General features: G+C 44.6%; 1 protein-coding gene across 1 annotated transcript; it reads right to left on the bottom strand.

Annotated features, from left to right (window-relative positions):
- Positions 1-179: 179 nt before the first annotated feature.
- Positions 180-19,795, bottom strand: slc6a15 (solute carrier family 6 member 15). Its single transcript, XM_069714484.1, has 12 exons — positions 19,677-19,795; positions 17,748-18,251; positions 12,839-12,996; positions 11,197-11,323; positions 10,945-11,126; positions 7,414-7,524; positions 6,197-6,438; positions 5,572-5,770; positions 4,400-4,592; positions 2,986-3,145; positions 2,585-2,747; positions 180-1,486 (listed from the first exon to the last, which is right to left on the bottom strand). Exons 2-12 carry the CDS (start codon positions 18,046-18,048, stop codon positions 1,112-1,114), a joined length of 2,211 nt encoding a protein of 736 aa, XP_069570585.1. The 5' UTR covers positions 18,049-18,251; positions 19,677-19,795; the 3' UTR covers positions 180-1,111.
- Positions 19,796-27,619: the final 7,824 nt, after the last annotated feature.

Here is a 27,619-nt window from a genome sequence, read left to right as displayed (position 1 = left end):
AGTGATTTTCTTTGCAAAGTTTTGTTTCCAGTTTTATTTCTAAAAATGAATATTGTACATTTGATGTCTAATTTTAGAGTAATGTTGGCGTACATCTTATTTAACCTGAAATACAGCCTGAGAAGAACTGTCAATCAAAGAGACAAAAATCTGCTTCAATGAAAACATCAGTCTGAGGGTTTGGACCATATTTGATCTTTAATTTGGGGAAAAAGACATTTGCATTTGAAGCCATTTCATGGAAAAAATTATTTACATTATTTACTCAATCCTTACCAACACTGACAGCACATTAGTAAAAAACAAAGAGACGAGAGTTAAAGGATTTGAAGTACGTCTGAACCTTAAAAACACTGCAATCTGATATCCAAACTATTCAGATAAATATATTTATAATATTTATATTATATTTACAGAATACTTTAAATATACAACATCCGTGGTGTATTCTATAAACAAATATAAATTACTTAGGCACACTTTTGTCTCAGACAATCACGGGGGTGTTTTTCTTTTAAAGGCCATTCTCAGTTTGACCTGAACGTTTTCCAGGAAAATGATCTCGCGTCATGTCTCCTTTCAGAGCGGCTTCACTGCTACAGACTGAATCTCAGTGCTTGTTGTTGGCCAGCAGTCAGAGGTCAGGGGTCATGATGTGCACACACACACACACACACACACACACACACACACACACACACACACACACACACACACACACACACACACACACACACACACACACACACACCTCCTGACTCCCAGACCTGCTCCTCTGCAGACTCTTGTTCCAGTAGGTCCACCTTATTGCTTACACCTATTCTCTCCTGCAGGATCTCCAAGGATGGAGGAGGGGGGGGGGGACACAGCCAAGCAAACGGGTGAAGGATCACACAAGGATTTCATACCCAAACCTTTTTTCTTTTTAAGGTAGACAGTCATATAAGGTTCAGAGACGACAAAGAAGAGAGCAGACTATATCTACAGAGAATATACAGAACAGGTGAAAAATACACTGAAGATACGGCCGACTAAACGCACGCGGAGGGTGGAGGGTGGAGGCGGCCAGCCGGAGGGGGGATGGGGGGGAGGCCTTACAACCACAGTCAGTCTATAAGTCCGACTCGGGCATATCCGGCATGTCGGCCATCAGGTAGCCGATCCCGTAGCGGCCGTTGGGCGCCGTGTCCGCCTCGCCGCCGCCGCTCTGCTTGCGGTAGATGCTGTTGCCGGGCATCGGCGAGGGCGCCTCGCTGGGAGACTTCCCCCGGATCAGGCTGGTGTCGTCGTCCTCTCCCGCCCGCGCGCTCTCCTTGATGATGCGGCCCTTCTTGTAGGACACGGTGGAGAGGCCGCTCGCGCTCTCGTCGATGATATTGAAGTAGCGCAGGCCGAAGACGACGGGCACCGGCATGATGGCCATCACCACCAGGGAGATGCACACCACGATGCCCCACGGAGGGAAGTTCAGCGTCTTCTCTGTGGCCTGGAGGAGACACAGGAAGTCGTGGTGAGTCACAACTTCAGGAAATCACTTTTTTTATGACGTCAGCAGAAGTTTCAGGTGACGTGACCCACCTGAGCTCCTAAATACTACTTAATAAAAACATGGAGATACAAGACTGCTGAAAGTAATTATCTCATTTAAATAAATAGATGTTAAGTCTATTGTTAAATTAGTCTCATGAAAGCCCTTATTTGTAGTAATCACAGTCTGGATAAAAAAGAGTTCGTAGCTTCAGGTCTGAAAAATGGTTTCGATGCAGAAGTGTCTTCAGCTGTAATACCACCGAGTGCCACTAGAGGTCGGCTCCATAGACTCCCATTCAACTCTCATGGGGGTGTGTCTGTTTGATTGACAGGCCTGTGGTGCAGTCAGGTTACAGCTATCGGTGGGCGGGACGTAGTATCGTCAGGTTTCCGATCAGATAGGTCAGATCCACCACTGGCTCCTCCCCCAGCTCGTCCAAATATGGTCACTTCCTGCTCCAAACCGCTCCGAACTAACAAAGATGGTGACGGACAGAATCTGAACTGGAGGATTCATAACGTTCACAAACCAACAATGACATCACTGATGGTTGATGACATCACTGATGGGTGATGACATCACTGATGGTTGCTGGTTGATAAAAACTCGGAGATGTTCCTTGGACTGTTTTAACTGAGTTTCAGGTGTCTACCTGAAAGACTGGTGACCAATCACTGAGCTCCCTCAGGAGCTTCAATCAGCTGCAGGTGATCCTGATTATCTGCTCTGCTGAGCCGAGTCGTTTTAGCCTCACTGGACGCATTAAAGAGAACATGTGGAGGCATGTTGTCTGGTTTGGCCTTTGCTCCACATCATGAAGGTTTTAAAATAACCACCGAGGTGCTGCAGCGTCTGCGTGGTCGACCACATCCTGTTGATTGTCCTCCAGCTAAAGGACGTCTAAACATGTTTATCAGCAGAAACCTCCAAAAACTTTGAACTTTGAATCCTTTCATTTGCTTTCTACTCGTTCCAGGTTCAACCGAGTCGGAGGACTCCTCCCGTCCACTGATCCCCGGTCCCGGGAGAGCCGCGCCCCAGACGTGATCTCACCTCTTCCTGTATCCAGGCACTGTAGCTCGGCGGCGTCATGGACAGCTGGATGAAGCTGGCGCACAGCAGCACCAGCAGCAGGATGGGTGTGATGTACTTCCACATGTAGTAGTAGAAGCGGTACGGCGTGAAGCCCAGCATGTCCTTCAGGTCTTCAAAGAATCTGAGGAAAACAAAGCCGAGCAGCGGGAGGTGAGATCACATGTTTGTGGTCAAGAATTCACCATAGTTTCATTTTTCTGCTTTATAAACACGATGACTTCATATTTTACCTTTAAATCCTTAAAAAAAAAAACACCGATGAGTTCGAACTGCCAATAAGATGTCTGATTCAACAAGTGGGGAATTTAATGTACTTTTTTTTTAATGCCAATATGCAGATGATGACGTTGTGTACGTACTTGTCGATGCCGTAGACCCACGCGACCGCCACGTTCTCCAGGACGACCACGATGAGCAGAGGCAGCGTGGCCGAGTAGTCGTCGAACATGGCGACGAAGTAGTTCCCCGAGCGCTGAACGAACAGGAGGCCGATGGAGAAGGCCAACACGCAGCATCCCACTGAGAGGCAGAGGACGGACATACTTTCATATCTGATGTACGTACAGAGATAAAGTTGGTATATTGAAGTAGAGCGGGACGACTTCGTCCACCGAGCCGACAGGATCGTTCATCAAACCCGTTAACTTCTACAACTTCTCTCCAATCGTTCCCTTAAATTAGGCAATATTACACCCTGGGACGTCCTTTAACGTCGTTATTGTCACATCGTGGAGCCATTCGCTCTCAAAATATACAAACTTTGTGTTACTGCGATCTCCGTTTCCATGGCAACACGGGGTATGACTAACAACTGTAAAACAATCAGTAGACTCTTATGTAACGTACGCAATGTTTACTACTCCAGGAAGTAGTCGGACCCTTAGCAACCACCTAGCAACAGAGAGGATTTCTAGTCTCCAACTGAATAAATACAGAACATAGAAACACTAAACTGATCAGCTAGTTCAGTCTGGTTGGAACAAAGATATCTGGTGAACAAAGATATCTGATGAACAAAGATATCTGGTGAACAAAGATATCTGGTGAACAAAGATATCTGATGAACAAAGATATCTGATGAACAAAGATATCTGGTGAACAAAGATATCCATGTTCTCATGTGTTTTTAACATTTTAGCTCCGTGTCATGTGTTCAAACCAAACCGGTCCAGCTAGCCTCCTCTAGGACTGTAAATGCGTGACTATCCGTGGTGTTACGGTACGGGTGCTCGGAGCGACCAAAAAGGACCAAAAGAGACCCGACTTCACCAAATGGGTCATTTAATAGAACTATAACAAGTAGAAACTATATTATATTACATATTATATGACATTAAATTACTGTGTGTGATGTCATGATGATTTGTTCCAAATGTACAGTTGACCAATCAGATCTCTGGGGCGGAGCTACTTGTATAATATTCATCTCCTCCTCTCTGAGGGAACCGTTGGACTGCAGACTGCCTCAGTTTGTGTTGATGAATATCTGTGGAGTTCATGGACGCTCTGTTTCCTGCAGGAGTTGCTTCACAGTTCTTAGACATTCAACTGAACTCACCTCAACATGCAACACAACCAGGCTACATGTCGCAACCCTCGTTCACCCACATGGAGGATTTATTTTCACGTATTACATCATTTGTTGGGACATGCGTTACGGTCTCACCGTCCCTTTACACAACACAAATACCTCTGAACCGACAGCACAGACACAGAAAGGCTTCAGACGGTCTCCTCTGACCTGACTCGGGTTCAAGGTCGACGCCTCCTCACCTGTGAGGAACTCCTTGCGGACCTTGAAGGTGTCTATGAGTGGAGTGAGGATGCCCTCGATGGTGCCGAACATGCTGCCGAGGCCCAAGTTCACCAGCATGAGGAAGAACATGACGGACCAGAAGGGCGACGCCGGGAAGTGGGTCATCGCCTCTGTGAAGGCGATGAAGGCCAGGCCGGTTCCCTGGACCGCCTGTTAGTGAGGAGGAGGAGGAGGAAGAGTTAACACAGCCAGAGACTCACCAGGTGAGCTTTTACCTGAGACAGACACCTTTTAGAAATGTGATGAAGACTTAAATACTTCCATCTTTCCTTGACTGCTTTTATTGTGAAACAGCAACATGATATTACTGTAAAACTAAACATTTTAGATTTCTGTTTTTGTGTTAATCAAACAGCCGAGATGAAACACGTTCTTTAGGGAGATTCAGACGTGCTGCTAGATGGATTTTTATCCCCTTTGTTCCAAATTTCATACTATTTCTTTTAACTTTTAGTACGGACTGCAGCTACCCTTAAAAAGTATGTACTGTTGCATGTAGCATGTTTTACTACTTCATCATAAAAACAGCCGGTGGTTAAATGTGTTCAATGGCACCAGACTTATAAATAATGTGTCTTTTATGTTCCTGTTGGAGAGATGTGAGATCTACGATGTGGTGTGGAGGCGTTTCTTTCTCTCACGTGACGTTAAAGTGTGAACACTGAAACTTTCCTCAGTACACTAACAAATAGTGTAATAATAACACAGTCTGGATATTAAAGAGTTCGTAGCTTCAGGTCTGTAAAATGGTTCTGATCCAGAAGTGTCTTCAGCTGCAATACCAGCGAGTGCCACTAGAGGTCGGCTCCAAAAAGCCTCCGGCTCCATAGACTCCCATTCAACTTCTCTCATCAAATCCAAAGTGAATCAAATGTGTCCATCAGTTATCTCGGTGTTGTTAGCTAAAGTCACTCCTTCTTATTAGTTTTCTGGAGGTCCATCTGAAAATAATCCCTCATTCATTAGAAAAGAAGATTCAAGAAGACCTGTTTTTGGGGGCGTGTCTGTTTGAATGACAGGCCTGCGGTGCAGTCAGGTTACAGCTATCTATCTAAATAGTGCGTTACTATGGATACTGGAGCGCAGGACTCTTTGAAATCAGCGACTCTATGGTGACTTTCTGTTTCACCTTATTGAGCTCGTCTTCGATGCTGCAGGACTCCAGGCCCAGTTTCTGGTACTCGTCCTCCTTCACTCCTCTGATGACCTCGATCATCTGATGGTAGTCCTCCACGCTCACCTGACCCACCTGACTGAGGTTGATGTGGTGGGGGATGAGGCTCGCTTCGACGCCGTTCCCCAACAACGCCACGATCTTGTTGGTGTTCCTGGAGAACATAAAGATGTTATAAATGATCAAAAGAATAAAGTTTTGATCAGGAGGTTCAACAATAATCCTTCAGAAACAACATGAATTGTTTAAACCATATAATTATAGATAATTCAACTATTTTCATCATTAATTCATCTCATCATTTTAGGTTAGGTAGGTAGGTAGTGACTTTATTAATCCCCGAGGGGACATTTTTTCGCTACAGAAGCAGAAGACCATTTCACCATTTCTTTGATTGAACGGTCGCAAATTTCAAAACATAAAATTTACAGTAACGTAGAAAACCCCCGACATCACGTGAAGGTTTCATATTGACTTACAGCTGATTGTCCAGTTAAGGAATTTAGTTACCAATTTGTTTTCCTCACAACGAAATGATGGCTGAATCGACTGATTGCGGCGTGCGGCGGCTCGTACTCACAGAGCGACACATTTTCCGTTCATGATGTTGGCCTTGAAGCCGAGCACGGCGAACACCACCAGCGTGGCCAGCACGGAGGTGAAGAAGTTGATGAAGGACACCAACACGGCGTCGAAGTGGCAGTTGTTGTCGCGCTTGTTGTAGCTGGAGAAGGCGATGACGCCGCCGAAGCCGAGGCCGAGCGCGAAGAACACCTGCGTGGCCGCCTCGCGCCACACTTTGGCCTCCAGCATGATCTCCAGCTGACGAGCACACGCGTGTTTCAGAGCACGTTATTCAGAAGAACGTGAAACATTCACAGAAATCAGGTAGATGTAGCACACGACCAAATAAAGATTCAAGTCTCTTATCTTCCTGTTTTATGTCATTTTAAACACAATAATTTGATCTTTTTTTGATTCTTATAAACTGCAGCCTGATAAAACATAAACATTCAGTAACGGTTGTAGATTACAGAAGTGTGTTTAAATCTGGGAGCAGTTTTATTATGTTGACCGTATGATCTTTTTGTTTCATGTATTTTACTGAGTGAATCTCGTCTGCTTTCTGTGCTTCAACCAGCTGCAGCACAAAAACTGATGAACAGCTGAAAGTTCATTTTCATTTTGATCCGATAATCTGACTAAATTACTTTAAAGATGCATATTTTTCATCTCATTATTATCGTCTACATCTTCACAATAATATTTTCCTGGCTCTCCGCGAACCATCCTGCCTCCTGACAGTTGTCTATGTGCCGGTTCTGTGTCACACGCATGTCACACGCATGTCGCGCAGCTCGGCGGGACGTTAGAAATCGTTAGGATGTCGGCCGGTCACCAGACGAAGACGCGCGTCTCTGTCTGGCTGCTCGGTTACATAAAAACTCCTGTTTCCATGGCGACATGATTCTGAGGCCCGAGGTGCCATTGGTCGGTTGCTGCAAGCAGCCGGCCAATTACAGCGCAGATTTATTATTATTATTATTATTCATTAATATACCATGTAAGCAGTATTGTAATGTTGCTGCTGGTAAAGTCAGAGCGAATGTTAAATATTGGGATGTTAAGTGACTAATAATGAAAACAAGTCAAAGACTTTCCTTATGAAATGTAAACAGGAAGTATAACGTAGTGTAAACAGGAAATGTATCTTGTGGAAACATACAATAAGATCACAACAACGAGTCTTTGTTTGCCCTGAACGTGTTGTTAGAAACTTCATGCGTGTTGTTGTACCTTCGGGGTGAACATGTGTCGGATCCCGTCCACGGAGCCCTTCAGGAGCAGAGCTCGGACCAGGAAGCAGATCAGCACCACGTAGGGGAACAGGGAGCTGAAGTACATCACCTGTAAGCACACACACACACACACACACACACACACACACACACACACACACACACACACACACACACACACACACACACACACACACACACACACACACACACACACACACACACACACACACACACACACAGACAAACATGCTGTCAGGAAGTCAGTTCTGATTATTTCACAGGAAGTGAAACCGGCTCACTTCCGTTTAGTTTAATGTTTATAAAGGACACATTTACAATGACAGTTAAGACAAAGTTTGAGGTCCCGGGTCAGAACTGGAGGTCCCAGGTCAGAACCAGAGGTCCCAGGTCAGAACTGGAGGTCCCGGGTCAGAACCAGAGGTCCCAGGTCAGAACTGGAGGTCCCGGGTCAGAACCAGAGGTCCCGGGTCAGAACCGGTATCCGCTGCCTGTCTTTCACAGGTGGGACAAAAATCAGCTTTTGTCCCATTGTCCGATCAGGCCGGGCCTCTTGTCTTCTTCTTGCTCCCTCCTTCCTTCCCTCCCTCACCCCCTTCCCTCCCCCCCCCTCCCTCCTCGTCCCGCCCTTTCATTCAGCCGCTGCATTGCGGCTGGCGGGCCGCTGGAGGGTGGGGCTGCAGACGCCTGGAGATGGTTGAGGGTTGAGTCACCGGCCCGGTGAGTGATTCAGAGAGGGAACCGGTGTTTCATTCATGGATTTGCATGAATGAAACATCCAGGCAAAAAAAAAAAAGGCGTTTCTAATTTGTAATTCGGATTATTGTAACATTTATTTTGAGAGGATTGTCCTCCAGCTTTGTTTTTAGATAATGGGCTTTATTTTGAAACCCAAACATCCAGAAGGAAATCGGACAGAGGACGCTCCCGCGGTGCAGCGACCAGTTTCCTTCCTTTCATTGTCAAAGGGATGTTTCAGACTTGATGACCAGAAATCGGTTGTTTTAATTGTGAAATGATACATCGCAGCTTTGAAACACTGCTCTGAACATAAATTCAACTGAAATACTTTTCAAGTGAAATATTAATTCCCACGTCATCATTAGAAAACGTGTCTTCAGCTGCAGCTCTTGTTTGAGAACACGTTCGTAGCCTTGGTCAGCACAAAACCAAACAGACTCCGTCTTACATTTGATCAAAAATGGGGCTTTTATTTTGAAAGATTATCTGTGGTGGCAGACGGCAGGTGCTGCTCGCAAAGGTCACGTTCTGGGAAACTGAACGGTTATTGTCATAAACTGATTTTCCTGAGCTTGTTGTGATTTTTTTCATCCACAGTGTGTCGGTAAGTTTGCAGATATTTTACATCTAAAAAGATCGAACTTCATCTGGCACGATAAAGAAAAGATTTCAATTTAAATGGTTTCGGCAGATTGGATATACTTGTATTGAATTTCAACAAAATCAAGTCTGTTCCACATGAGAAGCCAAAAACATTCCTACACCCCTTTTTATTTAACACTTGACAATCAAGCCAAGCCGAAAGAGCGTGCGTATAACCATGGCAACCAAATGGTCTGATCCCTTTTCATGCCCACACACACACACACACACACACACACACACACACACACACACACACACACACACACACACACACACACACACACACACACACACACACACACACACATGGATAGAAATGCAGATCGCAGGAGGGGTACTCCTCAGAAAGGCCTTTGTGTGTACGCGGGTGAGAAAGGGCATTAATATTCTTTTGTATCACACGTTGCTGGTTAAACTTCAACGCTTTAACGCCCGGCCCCCCCCCATCCGAGGGGAGAGTTAACGCCCGCCCGCCCCCCCCCCGAGGGGAGAGTTAACGCCCCCCCCTCTAAGGGGAGAGTTAACGCCCGGCTCCACTCGGCCCGACTCAAAAGTCCGTCCAGACCCAGCAGGTAGCTGGAGGACGTCCATCTGGATCAAACTGGAGCGTCGACCGGCGGCTCGTCCGGTTTCTGATCAGCCTCCAGAAACATCTGTCTCAGCGTTTCTTTATATCTTCCTGGTTAAAACCAGAGATCCTGATCAAACCTCGTGGCTCTCAGGATGTTTTCCTGCAGCAGGGTGCGGCTCGCAGAGATTAAAGCGCCTCTGTTGGCAGAAGACATCCATCTTGTTGTGTTAAGTGGCCGTCGTGGTGAACGGCGAGTCAAAGAAGCAGCGAGACAGCTGCTGGGATAACAGCTGAGCAGAGGACAATGTCCGCATCAAAGGTGGACAAACTCATTTAGCTGGTGACAGCGAAGGAAACCAGACGTCCTGGAGACGAGAGATTTCTGTTCGTTCACTTTAGATGCTGTAAAAAAAAAAAAAGCACTTTAGTGTCCGAATGATAAAAACACAGTCGGACACTAAACTGAGGTTTCATGTGACCGTCTGGTGTTTTTTCCCTGGTGTTCAGTAGTAATGTGTCACTACCACCAGTAGGTGGCGGTAATTCTCCTAAAAGCTGTTTTCCGGTAACAAAGATCAGAAACACGCCACCCGCGACGACAACCAACAAAAAAATAAACAACAACGAGATGCCATCATACCGAGCTGGCTTATCACTGATATACATATTGACCTTCATCCTGTAGTCTTACAGGGTCACAAATAACTTCTGGTTTGTAGGAGACAGGAAGTCATCTCACCGCCTCACTAACCAACACTACCAAAGAAATCAAATCAAATCAAATAATCAGCAGCCTGTCGACCGTTTGGTCCTCGGCAGCTCGGCGTAGCGTTTCCTGGTGCACACAGTTTCCTACAGAAACTCAATAAATGTGCAGCAACAACCAAAACAACGGGCTAGAAGAGGCTAAAACACCAGCTGGGCTGCAGACCAGCGTCCAGTTCCTTCTATCTTATGAGTCATCTAAGAAATCCTGCAGCACCTTCCTCAGCTGCACATACAGAAATGGGATCCAATCAGATCTAGCGTATTAATTTTGACGGCACTCTTTGTTGCAGCCCGACTTAATATCAAAATGAAATAACTTCCACATCAAAGCTGATTCGGGAAAGATCAAAAAGTACGAGCACTTTTCCAGTTAGCGCGGGCTTGACTCTGACGTCGGAGGCTCATGCTCGACATGTGATACCAGAAAGTGTGTGAAGATAAAGATCATCTGTAAACGATGTTTAAAAGAGACGAGGAGCGCGGCGAGTTTGCAAGCAAACGACAACCTTTCGCCGGCGGACTCATCCTTCCGGACGCTCGTCACGCTGCTGTCAGCTTTGTGGCACTAAGCCGACGTAAGCTGAGCCGGAAAAATCCCACACGAGATCACACGAGCTCCAAGAATCATATCTGACACCGCTTCATCGGGAAATGGGTCAAGTCCCGTTACGGCGGGCCGAAGTGAGACAATCACGTGTGAGAACATTTTCCAAAACGCTCGGCCAGAAAATGCCTTTTATTTCCATCCCGCTTCCTTCCGGGACGACGTCCGACCGTCCTTACCTTCCCGGACGACTGGATCCCCTTGATCATGGCGAGGCACACCATGGACCAGGCCGCCAGCAGGCACAGCGTCATCTTCCAGTTGAGTCCTCCGCCCTCGGAGATGCTGTCGGAGATGTTCAGCGCTTCGCGGTACCAGTAGTACGTCGTGGCCGAGCTCTTCTCGCACTCCGGCACCACATCTACGGACAGAACGCACATTTATCTGGGATCGAACGACTCCCGGCTCGTAGAGGTGACTTCCTGTCTTACATGCGCTGGTCCTGTTCTTGACCAGCGGACACTCGTGCCACGGCAGCGGCTGCTGGAAGGACTGAGAGAAGTAGAAGAGGCTCCAGCTGATGATGACGTTGTAGTAGAGCGCCACGAAGAAGCAGACCTGCAGGCGGGAGAGTCGCGTTAACGCCACACGCGTGTAAATCAGCACATACAGAAGCAAACATGACGTTTGGACACGAGGAGACGATGAACCTTCGAATAATGAGGACATGTTCCTTCCCTTTTTCTTTTTTTACTCATTTAGATATTCATGAATGAATAAGAGACACCAAATATCCCGTGAAGTGGTTTCAGGTTACAAAAACTTTCCTTTTTTTTTAATCATTATTAAATACAAATTTTAATCAATTTTTTTTACAAATTGCCTGTTTTATTTCTGTTAATCTTACTCAAGATTTTATTATTATTGATTATTAACTAAAATTCGTTACATTCGCATCATGATTCACAATTCTCAATATTCATAATGTTTTTTATAGCATACTTTTATCCAGATTTCAGGGATGTAAAACCGAGGAGACCGAGTCTGTTTAACCACTGGAACGACTAATAATCATGATCTCGTACAATTTGATCCGTTTTTTGTTCATTATTTCAGTTTTAAAGTTACTTTTGTTGTGGTTTGCACCTGTCTTCTGTTTCCAGTCCAACGTTTCCTCTTTTATTTTGAAAGTCTCTGAGTGTGGTCCTCTCTCTCTCCCTCCCTGCTGTGTTACCTGCAGGCCACGCCCACCTCACCTGCCGTCACCTGATCGTCCCCAGCTGCTCTCCCTCTCCAATCACCTCGGTCACTATTTATTCTGCAGGTTTTACTTCGTGTTCATTCAGCTACCTTCCTTTTCCCTTCTGTGGATTTTTAGTTCATTTCTGGGTGAGTTCATTTGCATCTCTTGGTTTGTTTTTCTTTTGTTACTTCAGTTGAACCTTTCGTTCCTGTTAGATCAAACCCATCCTGCTTCTCTTTTTGCTCTTTTGTTGGTTTAATAAATCTTTTCTTTGACTTCGAGCCGTGCTTTTGGGTCCAACCTTCTCCTGGAACTGAACCTAATTGTGATTTAATTGTTTTCTTGTGTTCTCTTTATGTACCTATTAAAGAAAAAGGCCTGATCATAGTTTAACTGCACACAAACACCTTACAAAGAAGAATAACTTTTTATTGGCATGAAACTCTGGAAACCTAGAAAAGCAGCTTTGAACGCCTCCTTTTCGTTCTTTTTCATTTGGCTTGTAAAATGGTTCTGATCCAGAAGTGTCTTCAGCTGCAATACCAGCGAGTGCCACTAGAGGTCGGCTCCAAAAAGCCTCCGGCTCCATAGACTCCCATTCAACTTCTCTCATCAAATCCAAAGTGAATAAAATGTGTCCATCAGTTCTCTCGGTGTTGTTAGCTAAAGTCACTCCTTCTTATTAGTTTTCTGGAGGTCCATCTGAAAATAATCCCTCATTCATTAGAAAAGAAGATTCAAGAAGACCTGTTTTTGGGGGCGTGTCTGTTTGATTGACAGGCCTGTGGTGCAGTCAGGTTACAGCTATCGGTGGGCGGGACGTAGTATACCACAGAAGAAGAACGGGCCATGCGAAGTGATTTTGATCATGTGATTATGTATTAACTCACCACACAGCTGGCGAAGCCGATGCCCCCCAGACGAGGGCTGATGTAGTTCCAGACCCCGATGCTGCCCCGGCGGATCCGCTGGCCCACCGCCAGCTCCAGGAAGAACAGCGGGATGCCGATCAGGATGAGCAGGATGAGATATGGCACCAGGTACGCTCCTGTAAACCGAACAACACCAAACAAAAAGTCAGATGAAAGAGAAGGAGGAGAAACCGTCATCAGATAACCGGTTCAGTTCCTAGAAGCAGAACACACATCCGTTTTTTTTTTTTATCTCTCTATCTGCAACACGCTTCATCCAAACTCAGACCTGAACAAGATGCCTTCAAAGGTCCTAAAAAGAGACGGCAGCCTCTGTAATGCACACATCTGCTGTGTGTCTCTAATAATGTTTCCCCTCTCGTGATGTGTGGTCCAATCACAGGAAAGATATAAAATTACCTAAATTACAGTGGGATTACTTTGCGGGCACATCACGCAGACGCTGCTCCTCTCTGGAGTTACAGCTTCAGGGTGAATAACTGACATTAAGCCGAGCTGTAATAATGCGGTGCAATAAAACAGCGAAGACTTGTGACAGTCGGAATACGTTTGAACAGAGAGACTGAAGACACATGATGATGAAGAGAAACTAAAAGTCTTTGTTTGGAAGAAACGGCAGGTGGTTAAAAGTGTTCATGGCACCAAACTTATAAATAATGTTCCTTTTATGTTCCTGTTAGACAGATGTGAGATTTACGATGTAGTGTGGAGGCGTTTCTTTGTCTCACGTGAAATTGAACGCTGAAACTTTCCTCAGTACACTAACAAATAGTGTAATAAGAACACAGACTGGATATAAAAGAGTTCGTAGCTTCAGGTCTGTAAAATGGTTCTGATCCAGAAGTGTCTTCAGCTTCAGAGTCGTGTTGTTTCAAACTGACAGGAAATGACCTCATCATGTGACCACATCAGCCTCCAAAACATCTGCAGCTTCAATTATTTTACCCAGAAATCAACGTGTTTTTGTGTCCTCTGTTTAACACTCAATAAACACACTGATTCTTCTGTCCAGCAGCTTCTAGCTTCCTCAGACACACACAGCGCGCTTCATTCTTGTTTCATTGTTCCTTGAATTAGTTTCCAGGTTTTCTTCCCTTCCAGAACACAAACATCTGGTTCTTCCACTTTAGGTGGCAACGGCCACATTGAAAGACAAATGATTCACACCGTCCAACTTACAAATGTTTGAGTTGTTAACAATTGAATAGAAGATAAATAATCTTCTATTGGACAGATTTAAGATTAACATTAATTAAACCTGTAAAAGTGTGGACCGAGATCAGAACGTCCACATGTAGTTTGGACAGAATGTGAAACTGAACATGGAATCATACTCCGGCATGTCGAACGTTTTTTGCTTGTGTTTTGTAAATAAAGTTTTAATGAAAAAAAAAGAAAATCCAGCTCAGGTTTGGTCTAAAAGTGTTGCTGGGAAGGTCCAAAAACAAGCTCGGAGTTCCACACTTATATTTGTACGACGTTAACATTTTAGAGCTTTTTTTTTTTTTTTACCTCAGTTTAGCAAGTTGGCTGTTAATATTTGCTAATTGGCACAAAACACAACGTTCGTTGAGGGGAATGTCGTTTGTTTTTGTCGTAAACCAAATTATGGAGGAGTTGAAACTTTGACCTGATGGTGACACTGGAGGAAAAGTCCTTTAAACCAACACTGTTTCAAATTATTTGTCAAATTTCAAGGAAATCGATGTTGTAGTTCAATGACGGAGACACTGTGCACAGAAACATGGTGGTTCGGATCATTGGAGAATGTTGATACCTGCAAGTTTCTACACAGTTTAACCTCACAGGAATATAAACTACATGTATGATTTAATACCAAAGAAACATTTAAGAGTGTTTGTGAGGACATTCAGTGGTGTCAAGTAAACCAAGTCTGAACCCTCCAGCAGCCCTGAAGGGACAACTGTCCAGAATGTCCTCACAAGCCACACGAGTACACACACACACACACACACACACACACACACACACACACACACACACAGACCTGTTCCAGTCCCAGATCTGCCACTTTAATCTAATTACAGCGACCAGAGCCGTTTAAACAGAACTGAAAACATGACTGTTCTCACACACACACACACACACACACACACACACACACACACACACACACACACACACACACACACACCCGACCTGACTTCATCCATCACCCCCTCACAGAAGCTTCTCCCACTGACCTGCAGCTTTTACCTTCAAACAACTGAAAAACTTAAATATTGAAATGTTCCTTTCTTGTTTTTTTGTGTAACTTTTATCAGAGTTCATGAAGACCACATGTTGTGTAACAAAGACACGAAACAGCTTCACGTTCACTTAAAAACAACTTTGCTGCATTTTTGGTTGAAATACAGTTTAACTCTCATATATGTCACATTATATTTCATTAAATTGTACTGATCCACTTTACAAAAGACTTGTGACTGATTCCTTTGTGATTTCAGCTATAATAACAGGATCTGATGATTAACGAGTGTCGAGTCTCGTCTGTCTGGCCGACACGTCAGTCGGTTTGCTTTAATCAGCTTTGCGGAGGCAGACGGGTGCTTTACATAATCTGCAGGTGGGAAGTGCAACACCCCATCACCTTCCAGGGAAACACACACACACACACACACACACACACACACACACACACACACACACACACACACACACACACACACACACACACACACACACACACACACACACACACACACACACACACCTCAGAGTGTAAACACAACAATGCTCAGCATTATGGGAAATGTGATTTTGATTTGAATGTGGTTGTTGGATTGGAAGCACGAAGGACTTCTTGCTTGTTGGCAGCAGGTTGTCACGACTGTCATCAAAATGTACATGTATGTTGCACGTGTGTTTCCAGACAGCCATTTGAACACAGCGTGTCGACGCAGTGACCTGATGACCGATTCGTCTTTCTAAACAATGTGTTTCTTTCAGGTGTCAACTTTCAGCCTCCGTCAACGAACTTCCAGATGAAACGGACGCTGCTGCTCATCGTAAACACATCGTAAACACATGGCAAACACATGGTAAACACATGGTGAACACATGGTAAACACATGGCAAACACATGGTAAACACATGGTGAACACATGGTAAACACATGGCAAACACATGGCAAACACATGGTAAACACATGGTAAACACATGGTGAACACATGGTAAACACATGGCAAACACATGGTAAACACATGGTAAACACATGGTAAACACATGGTGAACACATCGTGAACACATGGTAAACACATGGTAAACACATGGTGAACACATGGTAAACACATGGTAAACACATGGTGAACACATGGTAAACACATGGTAAACACATGGTGAACACATCGTGAACACATGGTAAACACATGGTAAACACATGGTGAACACATGGTAAACACATGGTAAACACATGGTGAACACATGGTAAACACATGGTAAACACATGGTGAACACATGGTAAACACATGGTGAACACATGGTAAACACATGGTAAACACGGCATCACGATAACAGCTGCATGAAGTCAGACACTCCTTACTGTCCCTGAACGTCTCATGTTCAGACATTTTTTAAAAGAAGAGTACTTCTGGTGTCTCAGCAAAGATTTCTATTTCTGGGTTCCACCTTTGCATATTTAAAAAAACAAGCAGATCACAGAGTTTTTCTTTAAAGCTTGTTTGTCTTCTGCATAGTTTCAGAGTTGCTCTGTTTTATCTTGTTAACATCTGCAACACACAGATGTGCAGACCTGTTTTTGATGCTGGTGTCATGTTGTGATGTTTTGTGCTTCGTCTGTGGACATGAAGAAACATGTCCTGCCGCCACAGTTATTCTGATGTCATTAATATTTGACGGCTGTTCATGTGAGTCTGTCTGATGTCACACCTCTACACCCACGTATGACTTCAATCCTGTCTGTTGCTTGTTTCTGGAATAGTTTAGCACTATTAGTCAGTTAACCCTTGACGTTGTTGTTCTGCGTTAATGTGGCACCTTGTGTGAACTTTAAAACTCTCCGTGTGGGTCAACTCTGACTCGGTGAGTTAAACATGTCGACTCTCACGGCCTCCTCTACGTGCTCGCTGCTCCTGAGCAGCGCCGGGTTTCCTGACATCTCAGCTGAAAGTGGACGGTTTGACTCGTCCTCTCGCTCTGCTGGACTCGTCGTAGCGATGGTGTCGTGTTTCCGGAGGTCAGGATTTCACTCTGGTCACTAACATGTTATCAGATCTAAACTAGGAAAACTCATGATCGTCTGTGTGAAAGTGAGGCTTTGTTTCTGAATACTGTTCCTACAGTAGCAGGTTTACATCCAGTTACTCTATATTATTATTGTTTTCATTGAATAAACCAACAATATAACCCTGCTGTTTTCATCAGTTGTCCTGGATATCTCATCCAAAGGGTTTTTGCAAACCTTTCACAATAAAAGCCTTGTTCAGAAATGAAAGGTTTCTGCCTAAATGAAACACGAGAGGGTTTTTATTTTTGAAAGACAGGAAGTGTTTAGCTTGCAGTAACAGTGTAATGCAGTAACTTTAACAGGGCTGACTGGAGCAGATTTGTAAGGATTTGTGAGTGTCTTTGTTCCTGCAGAACTACACTGATGAACATGATGTAATAAAGCAGTCATACGTGCAGCTGGAGAACAGCTGGATTCTGTTTGATTCATTCACAAGAGTCATGAGATATTTACGGCGTGTTGTTCGCTTCCGTTCTGAGGTCATTTATGACCACTAAGGTGATGCTCTTCCCCTCGTGTGTGTGTGTGTGTGTGTGTGTGTGTGTGTGTGTGTGTGTGTGTGTGTGTGTGTGTGTGTGTGTGTGTGTGTGTGTGACTCACCCCCTCCGTTCTTCTGGCACAGGTAGGGGAACCTCCAGACGTTGCCCAGGCCTACAGAGAAGCCCACCTGGGCCAGGATGTACTGGAGCTTGCTGTTCCAGGCCGGGCGCTCCTCCTCCTCGCCGTCCGAGCCGCCTTCCTCCACGTCGCACTCTTTCCCGTCACCTTCATGGTTGTTGACGATCAGCGAGCTCTTCTTGAAGGAATCGTCGCAGGCGTCCTCGTTGGAAAGCAGGTCCTTGACAGACTCTGTGACATCGTCGTCAAGCTCTCTCTTGACGGCCTTGCTGTTTTTGGGCATTTGATAAAGCAAACGGCGGCGAGGGGTGGAACGTCTTTCTGGTTGGCGGGCTGGGAGGGCAGCGGAGGCGCCTGTGAAAAGTTACAAACTCTGACGGCGCAAAGCGGCGAGCTGGAAGGTGTTCAGGGCCCGTAGGGATTCGAGACAGTCTGTAAAGGTTCAGCGAGCAGGAAGTGATTTATTCATTCATTATCACCAGATATCTGTGGGCCAGAGAAGAAAGCAGGTGGTGAGTACGCTGGCAGGACAAGTGAGAACTTTAAAAGACAGTTTCAGCTTCGAAGTTCCTTCACGAATTTCTGTCTGAGTTGAATTCGTACATACAAAACATTTTTATAAACCGGTTTCTAACTGTAAAACCAAGTCAAGACAGATGAAACAGACATTTTACTGAACAAACCGTAATTCAACTAAACAACCTGAACAGTGGAGTGTCTAAATTTAATCCTACTTTCATTTTATAAAACATAAATCACATATTTTACTCTGTACTCCAAAACACCTCAGCTGATTGGGAATAAGTCCACAGAGCTGAGTTATTTCTCACATGGAAGTCACATGGCAGGCAGCAAAATCAATGAATGGGGATCCTTTTTATTCTCAGTCATTGTTCTAACAACTACAACAAGCAGCAGCCTGGCTGCTGACTGGACGGAGTCAGGTCGGTGTGGAGACTATCACGTTTCCGGCCCCTGAATAATTGAGAGGACAAAGACATTTGCATACAAACCCAAACAGTCTTTTTCCCCTGCAGCTGTCAGGGAGTGGAAACCACCAACTTGACCAATTATCTATTTATATAGTTTAATATATCCTACCAGCAGCATCGGAAGAGAATGAAGGGTGTGGGCACGCGGAGGATTGAGGTGCGCCACATCCTTGTCTCCTAAATTTCAGCATCCCTCAGAGCGTCTGTATTTCACGTTACAGACACATTTACATCATTAATATTAGGATGCGACCACGAACCTCGGCGTGCCTCCCTTTCTTACACCCAGCGGCGGATGAAGTGATTAAATGATTTCCTTTGCCGTGTCCAGAATAGCCCGGTTCGTATGAGGCAAAGGCCGCCGTTTCATAATCCAGCACCACGAGCAGCCAAAAGGAGCGCAGATGCTGAGTAACCTTCAGGCACAAAACGGCAGTTGAGGTCTGACTGGGTTCAACCGACTCAACGCACAAAGACAAACCCGGGCGGTTTTATTTGTTATTTGTCTGCACATGACTCAGGACTGCTGGTGAAATAAAGCAGGCCGGTGCTTTTACAGGGACACAAACGGAGCGATAGGTTGAAATAAAGAAACAGCGCGTGCTATGTGGCTCGTTGTTCCATTGGGGCACAATGTGTTCTCTAAAGAATGCGCATAAATCATAAATTACCGTCCTCCCTCCCGCTGCGTCTTCATGACATCCATGTGAGGTGTTTCATCATTCACTCGCCAGCTTCATCCTGCGCACTGGTACCTCAGTCACCCCCCTCCCTCCTTCACACACACACACACACACACACACACACACACACACACACACACACACACACACACACACACACACACACACACACACACACACACACACACACACACACACACACACACCCCGCTGGAGACGCCGAGGAGGAGACTCACCTGGGCGTAAAACCAGGCGTCCTCTTCTGAAACGATGCGTCTCAAGGAATGAAGTTGTGAGAGCACGGAGCTGGCATCATCACCTTCTGCTCTCCTGCCGGTGAGTGCGGCTTCAGACTTCTGCGCCAGACTCCTCAAGCTGGAAGTGCGCAACTCCTGCGGGGGCCTCTCCGCCCCCCGACGCGCCAACGTCAGCCGGTTAACGAGTCTTTACCGTAAAATAGTTGATCAGATATCGCTCATAAATACAATATAACTGACACTGCTTTTTATACACTGTTATACTTTTGAGGTTTTAGCTGAAATGATCTTTTTGTGATCCCTAACCACCCCCCCTACCTGGATATTTGGTACATTCCACTACTACACATCTAACAAGGAAAGGGGCTGGCTCGGAAGATGCAATGTGCCTCTGTTTATAAACGCTGATTTCATCACTGGACCTGAAATAATTTTGACTTTATACGGTTTAATTTTCTTAACATTTTTAAATGACGGAACAAAGACTGTTTTTTGTTGTTTAACCTGTAAAAAGGCAGGTTTTGGTTCAAGGTCAGCATTTTGCTCGTCATCATCCAGAGGCTCAATCTTCCAGCGTGTTTTATATGTAGACCAGACAGAAATAAGCTCTGCACATCGGGCGAAATAACACGAAATATTATAATTTGGCCACAGTTTATTTCAAACATATTTAGTATTATGCAAGTTAATTCAATTGATATAATCAATAAATGTTCTATTTAATTCAGAGAAGTGCCTTCACATGTCATCCAAGCTATTTTATACAATGGAAATCTTTAGTGCCATTGTTCATATCAGTTTACATCTTTTGCTCCTCAGGATCCATCAGCACCTTTAATTTGACAGAAAATAAGTGATACTCAAAGTGCTCTCAGCTAAAGTTTCTATCAGTATGCAGTAATGAACTTCATTTTATGCAGCGCTTTTAACACATGTCACCTGAAGGTCAAACAAAGTGATCATATTTTATCATGTTTTGTGGAAACTTCTCTCGGGTGAATGTCTGAAGTCTCGGACCCTCCGCTGATGCTCTCTCAGACCTTCACTGCAGACACCTTCAGCTCCTCTGAGCACCTTTTGAATTTCTAAAGAAAGCACCGAATGATATTTTACAACATATACTTTTAAGGCAGTGTGTCTTTCATAGTTTATGCATAATTATGATTTTCTCCCTAAATGATAGAACAAAATAAAGGTGACATGTTTTCATGTGAACATTAAGGTACGAGCTCCACCCACTGAATTATGTGACGTGTGTTGAGATTTACCAAACTTGGTCTTAAAATCCTTGATAACAGCAGTTTGTTATATTCTCAGACTTCAACATTATTGTAAAGGTTTTATGTGACGATGGAAAAAGACCTTTCCCAAGCAGAGAACTGGATCAGCCTCCCTACAAACAGAAAGGACCCTCTCTCTATTTTAAATATCAAAAACAGAAAAAGGAAACACACCCCACTTGGTTTCTCTGCTTTTTTGACCAAATTATTAATGAAAGTGACATAAAATGACGTTTTTTGAAACGTAAGGGAGGATGTCTCGCACTGCTTCACTCTCAAAGTTATATTGACCGATTTATTAGACATTTGTTGCACAACAAGTCCTAACTTCCAAGAGAAATCAAATTTAAGATGTCATAACCTGAATCTCATGAATTACTGACTGTTTTCTAACTTTGGTTAATCTGATTTCTGACCTGCTTTCTTTTTGTCCCAGAAAGGAAACCAGGTGTGTCCTGAGCTGCCCCGTGCGATGCCTCTATGGTATCCACACACAACGTTTCAGGTGCATCATCACACAACTCTCACCGTGGCTGTCAAGAAGTCTTTGAATTATTTTACCACCCGTTCATAAACTTCTGTTTCCAACCCTCCTCGGTTGGACGAACCAGACGTTGTGTGTCTGTGGGGTCCTGACATGAACACATCCTGTCATCCTGTCGTCCTCGCTGCATCGCCTGCTCACTGCGGTTTTCCCTCCCTGTGTTGGAGCTCAGTGAGAGCAGACTTATTGATCGCTGCTAATAGCCTCCATCTCATCAGCAAACCCTGAGAGCAGAGATAGAAAACCAATGCTCACGTTAATTCTGTTGGTGCATTCAGATTTTTCTCAGGTTTTTCTCCTCTTCAGCGTGTTTGAGCAAAAGCTTGAGCTAAAAGCTAACATCAGGATGCTGTTACAATATTTACCAGGTACAATACCTCAGTTTAGTGTGTTGGCATGTTAACATTTGCCAATCAGTTGTCACCATCGTGCAACTACTTGCAGATATTTCATCATATGTGTGAACTGAGTAGGAAATGAAACAGGAAGTTGGTATAAGTGCCTGACCCCAGCGTTCAGTCATTGTCGTTCATCGCTCTGCTGCTGCTTTCACACTGAACCGACTGACTTCTCACTGACATCACCACGAGTCGAGAGGCAGACGGTGTGAAAGTTTCTCAGTCTAAAGTCTGTGGAGGACTTAAAGAGCAGACTATAAAAAGATGTAAACTTCTCATCAGCAGCAGGAAACAACAGATGAGATCAGATTCACCAAAACATACAAAAACAAGCACAAAAGGTTCCGGAGCATCGTTTTATGGACAGATGAGAGAAAAAAAATGACCTTTATGATGAAATGGAGAGTCAAACTATGGAGAAAGAAACTGTTCCAATGAGTCATCAGCGAGACATGGGGGACACATTTATAGATGTACAGACATATTTCAGTCACTTCCTCCAGTCTCATCGAATCTTCATCCTGCAACAAGACAATAAAACCCAAACACACCGCTCGATTCATCAAAGCTTTCATCAGTGACGGAGACTGGAAGGTCTCAGAAGTCAATAAAATCTATTGAGCATTTTATCTGCTGGAAAAGAGACTGATTACAGAAAACCTTTGTAACAAACATTAATTGAATGCAGCTGCTTTAAAAGCCAAAATAAAGATACTTAACATTTACTGTAGTTTGTCTGTAGACTTGATGCTGCACCATGAGGGCTCTGCAACCAAATATACATCACGTACAGTTCCTTTAAACTCAACTTTGGACCTCTGAAATGTGGAATTTGGAAAACAATGGAAGAAAGAAAAAAGTAAAGTAGCCCAAAACAAATGTCCCTCAGGAGACCAAACAACCGCTGAAGTTACACAACGACAGAAAATGAATCTATAAAGTTGTTAAGCTTGATCACATTTATCTTGAAATTGCTTTATTTCAGCATAAAACGGCCTCATCAGCAGAGTTCAACATTAATCTGATGAAAGTGAAGTAAACCACATCGACGTCACGGTCACCGCTGGTTTCTTGGTAAGATGTCAGGTACATTTATGTAATCTGCAGGTTTTTCCTTTGTGACTTTATATTTAGGACACATCAATTCATTCTGTCCTGTTCTTAAAATATCTGTTCATACTGCATGAGTCCCAGATTGATCCTGGTTGTTTTCCAGCAGGTGATGAAGAAGGCGTTGCTCCCTCCTCTTCCTCTGTTGTGATTTGATGGTAAACACGGAGCCCGTCACAGATGGCGGCTCGCCTGTTGAATTCTTCATGAAGTGACCCTGACTTCGGTAAGGCGACGCCGGCCGGCCGTCACCGGTTCATCCCTCCCAGACCTCGGATGGAAAGTTGAGGTGTATCTGTTTTCACAAGCTGTCAGCCAATCGGGATCAACCAGAGGCAGCATGAATGAGGGAATCAGTGATTTGATGATTCTTCCCACTCAGGGCTTTTATCTTGGTTGGAAACATTAAAACTTGTGGTTAAAAAAAAACATACAAAATTAATTAACATATCTATTATGAACAAAGGATCAGCTGACAGTATGAGAAAAGAGCCACTCTTAGTGATTTGGCAGTTATCACTTGACTTTGCAGTTAGCTGTGTTTTTGTGTCTTTTAGCTCCTTGTTTCGGTTTTTCTGCAAAAGAAAATATTATTGCTCAAACAAATGTGTGTAACTCAGGTCCTGAAGTACCTTGGAAAACTTTCTCACAAAGGCTTCCCCCCGTTCTGTGCATGTGACTATTCATTTACATATTTTTCATTAATTTTTAATTATACAGTGTAAAAACTCATCAGCTATATGATGGAGATATACCGAGTTCAAAATGTTCACATATGAAATTCAACTTATTTAATTTGGCTCAATTCCTGTCATTGAACAAGTAACTATATAACTAAAGATGGGATGTTTTATTACTTTTGATATGAATATTAAGTAAACCAAAAAGAAACCAAAGTCAGGTCAGTTTCAGTGGAAGCTGAATTTTGAACTGTCAGGACGATCAAACATAAAACTTCAGAGTGTGTGGACCACAAATAAAGACGTAACATCCTGCAACTGTTATCCAACCCTGTGATGTAGATTTATATTTAGCTTATTGTAACATCACAGCAACACACTGAACTCTTTCACTTACAAACCATTTGTGCTATTGTCTGGAGAAGTTTTTTTTAGTATACAGTATATCATGTGCTGCTTTGAAAGGCAGACACAAATGTAGGCTGTGATAGGCGGTGTAAAGACTGATGTGATAAAACAAAAGAAAACAGTCAGCGGTGACGTTCACTGCAACAGCCTTGATGCAGTTTTGTGTTTCTGCGTCAACATGAGAAGGCCATGAGAAGTTCAGACGGCCAACAGAAGAATGGAAACACAAAGCGGTGATGAATGCTATCTGTTCCCACCGTGTTGTGTCTGTCTGAGTTGAAGTGTTTTTAACGGTGGGCTAGTCGAGGATGGTTTTCTCTCCCTTCAGGGATTTATTTCCAATCTGTATCTTTTCTTTTGTAGAGCAACTGACCAAAGATCAGTAACGACCACAGTCTGGATACAAAAGTGTTTGTAGTTTCTGGGTCTGAAAAATGGTTCCGATGCAGAAGTGTCTTCAGCTGCAATACCAGCGAGTGCCACTAGAGGTCGGCTCCAAAAAGCCTCCGGCTCCATAGACTCCCATTCAACTTCTCTCATCAAATCCAAAGTGAATAAAATGTGTCCATCAGTTATCTCGGTGTTGTTAGCTAAAGTCACTCCTTCTTATTAGTTTTCTGGAGGTCCATCTGAAAATAATCCCTCATTCATTAGAAAAGAAGATTCAAGAAGACCTGTTTTTGGGGGCGTGTCTGTTTGATTGACAGGCCTGCGGTGCAGTCAGGTTACAGCTATCGGTGGGCGGGACGTAGTATCGTCAGGTTTCCGATCAGATCGGTCAGATCCACCGCTGGCTCCTCCCCCAGCTCGTCCAAATATGGTCACTTCCTGCTCCAAACCGCTCCGAGCTAGCAAAGATGGTAACGGACAGAATCTGAACTGGAGGATTCATAATGTTCATAAATCAACGATGGCATCACTGATGGTTTTTGACATCACTGATGGATGATGACATCACTGATGGGTCATGCTTGTTAATGACCTGTCATCTCATGGTCCATTTCTGGTGCTTCATCTTTTGTTTCAGCTCTTATTCTTCTAAGACTTCTTTGTATTTTCATGAACCTGTGAACGATTAGTGTTGCAGGCTCAAAGACCAACAATGTAGGAACAGTCAGTTATTGAAACACTCTCATCACACTGTACTGGTGGTTTCATTGGATATTCTGTTGAGTTAACAAACATGAAACATTATTAATCAGAATGAGACTCAGCTTTATTGGTCAGGTATGTTTACACAGACAATAAATTTGGCTCCCGATGTAACTTGTTCTCTCAATGTACAAACACAAAAACAAACATTAATAAGCATATAAACATAAATAGACATGTATACCGCTAAAAAACATGCCTACATTATACACCTTAACAATGGTGCAATTGCACAACAGCCCTTAATGTTAACCTGGCAGCTTTTTACAGACCGCTACTGATTCTCAGCTCTACCATTCAGCAGGGAGGCCTGATCCACAAAACCATCAAAACTAACAAATAAAACAGGTCTTCTTGAATCTTCTTTTCTAATGAATGAGGGATTATTTTCAGATGGACCTCCAGAAAACTAATAAGAAGGAGTGACTTTAGCTAACAACACCGAGAGAACTGATGGACACATTTTATTCACTTTGGAGTTGATGAGAGAAGTTGAATGGGAGTCTATGGAGCCGGAGGCTTTTTGGAGACGACCTCTAGTGGCACTCGGTGGTATTGCAGCTGAAGACACTTTTGCATTGGAACCATTTTACAGACCTGAAGCTACGAACTCTTTTATAAACAGTCTGTGTTATTATTACACTATTTGTTGGTGTACTGAGGAAAGTTTCAGTGTTCACATTTTAACGTCATGCGAGAGAAAGAAACGCCTCCACACTACACCGTAAATCTCACACCTGTCTAACAGGAACATAAAAGACACATTATTTATAAGTCTGGTGCCATTGAACACATTTAACCACCGGCCATTCCTTCCAAACAAAGACTTTTAGTTGGCCCAATTTTTCAGACCTGGAAGCTACAAACACTTTTACATACAGTCTGGTTTTAACATTATTTTAATACCAGATTCTAACATGCATGCAGGTGCAGTGGTTGGTGGTCAGACTGCAGAACTGGCAGGTTGGATCTTTCATGGTTTCCCTGTGATTGTATTTATTGATTTGATTTGCCACCATAAATACAACCACAGATGGAGAAACCTGGCAGGGGGTGATTGGGAGGAACAGCCTGCCTGATCTGAACCCCAGTGGTGTTTTGTTATTGGGATTCTGTGCTAGTCACAGTTTGGCCACAACAAACACCATGTTTGAGCATAAGTGTACCTGGTACCAGAACACCTTAGGCCGGAGATCAATGATCGGCTTTGTAGTCATATCATCGGATCTGCGGCCGTATGTCTTGGACACTCAGGTGAAGAGAGGAGCAGAGATGTCAGCTGATCACCACCTGGTGGTGAATTGGATCAGATGGAAGTCAGCTGGAAAGACCTGGCAAGCCCAAACGTGTAGTGAGGGTGAGCTGGGAACGTCTGGTCGAGGAACCTATCCGGGAGATCTTCAACTCTCACCTCCGGAAGAACTTCTCACACATCCCGAGGGAGGTTGGGGACATGGAGTCCGAGTGGACCGTGTTCAAAGCCTCTATTGTGGACGCGGCCGCTAAGAGTTGTGGTCGGAAGGTCATCGGTGCCCGTCGCGGCGGCAACCCGAGAACCCGGTGGTGGACACCGGGGGTGAGGGAAGCTGTCAAGCTCAAAAAGGAGGCCTTTCGGGCCTGGTTGGCTCAGGGGTCTCCGGAAGCAGCTGACAGGTACCGGCAGGCCACAAGGGCTTCAGCTGCGGTGGTCGCAGATGCTAAAACTCGGGCATGGGAGGAGTTCGGGGAGGCCATGGAGAAGGACTTTCGGTTGGCCTCAAGGAAGTTCTGGCAAACCATCTGACGACTTAGGAAGGGAAAGCAGGGACTACCCAAAGCGGTTCTCAGCAGGGGGGTGGAGGTGGGAAGGGGGGAACTGCTGACTCGGACGGGGGACATCGTCGGGCGGTGGAAAGAGCACTTTGAGGAACTCCTAAACCCGGCCACCATGTCTTCTGGAGAGGAGGCAGTGTCTGAAGATTTTTTTTTTTGGGGGGGGGTCGCACCCATATCCCTGGCAGAGGTCTCTGAGAGAGTCAGAAAGCTCCTCGGTGGCGCCGGGGGTGGATGAGATCCGCCCTGAGATGATGAAGGCGCTGGACATTGCTGGGCTGTCTTGGCTGACACGCCTCTTCAATGTCACATGGGGGTCGGGAACAGTGCCCATGGACCGGCAGACCGGGGTGGTGGTTCCCATTTTCAAAAAGGGGGACCCGGAGAGTTGCTCCAACTATCGGGGTATCACACTACTCAGCGTCCCGAGCAAAGCTTATATCAGAGTGCTGGAAAGGACTCGGACCGTTTGTTGAACCTCAGATTCAAGAGGAGCAGCGTGGATTCCGTCCTCATCGTGGAACACTGGACCAGAGCT

This window comes from Brachyistius frenatus, unplaced genomic scaffold (genome assembly GCF_029030835.1).
Source record: "Brachyistius frenatus isolate BFR_SWC_R1_liver_20210118 unplaced genomic scaffold, ASM2903083v1 Contig_131, whole genome shotgun sequence".
Lineage (NCBI taxonomy): Eukaryota > Metazoa > Chordata > Actinopteri > Embiotocidae > Brachyistius > Brachyistius frenatus.
Note: the sequence above shows the minus strand (reverse complement) of the source record. Positions and strands in the feature narration are given on the sequence as shown.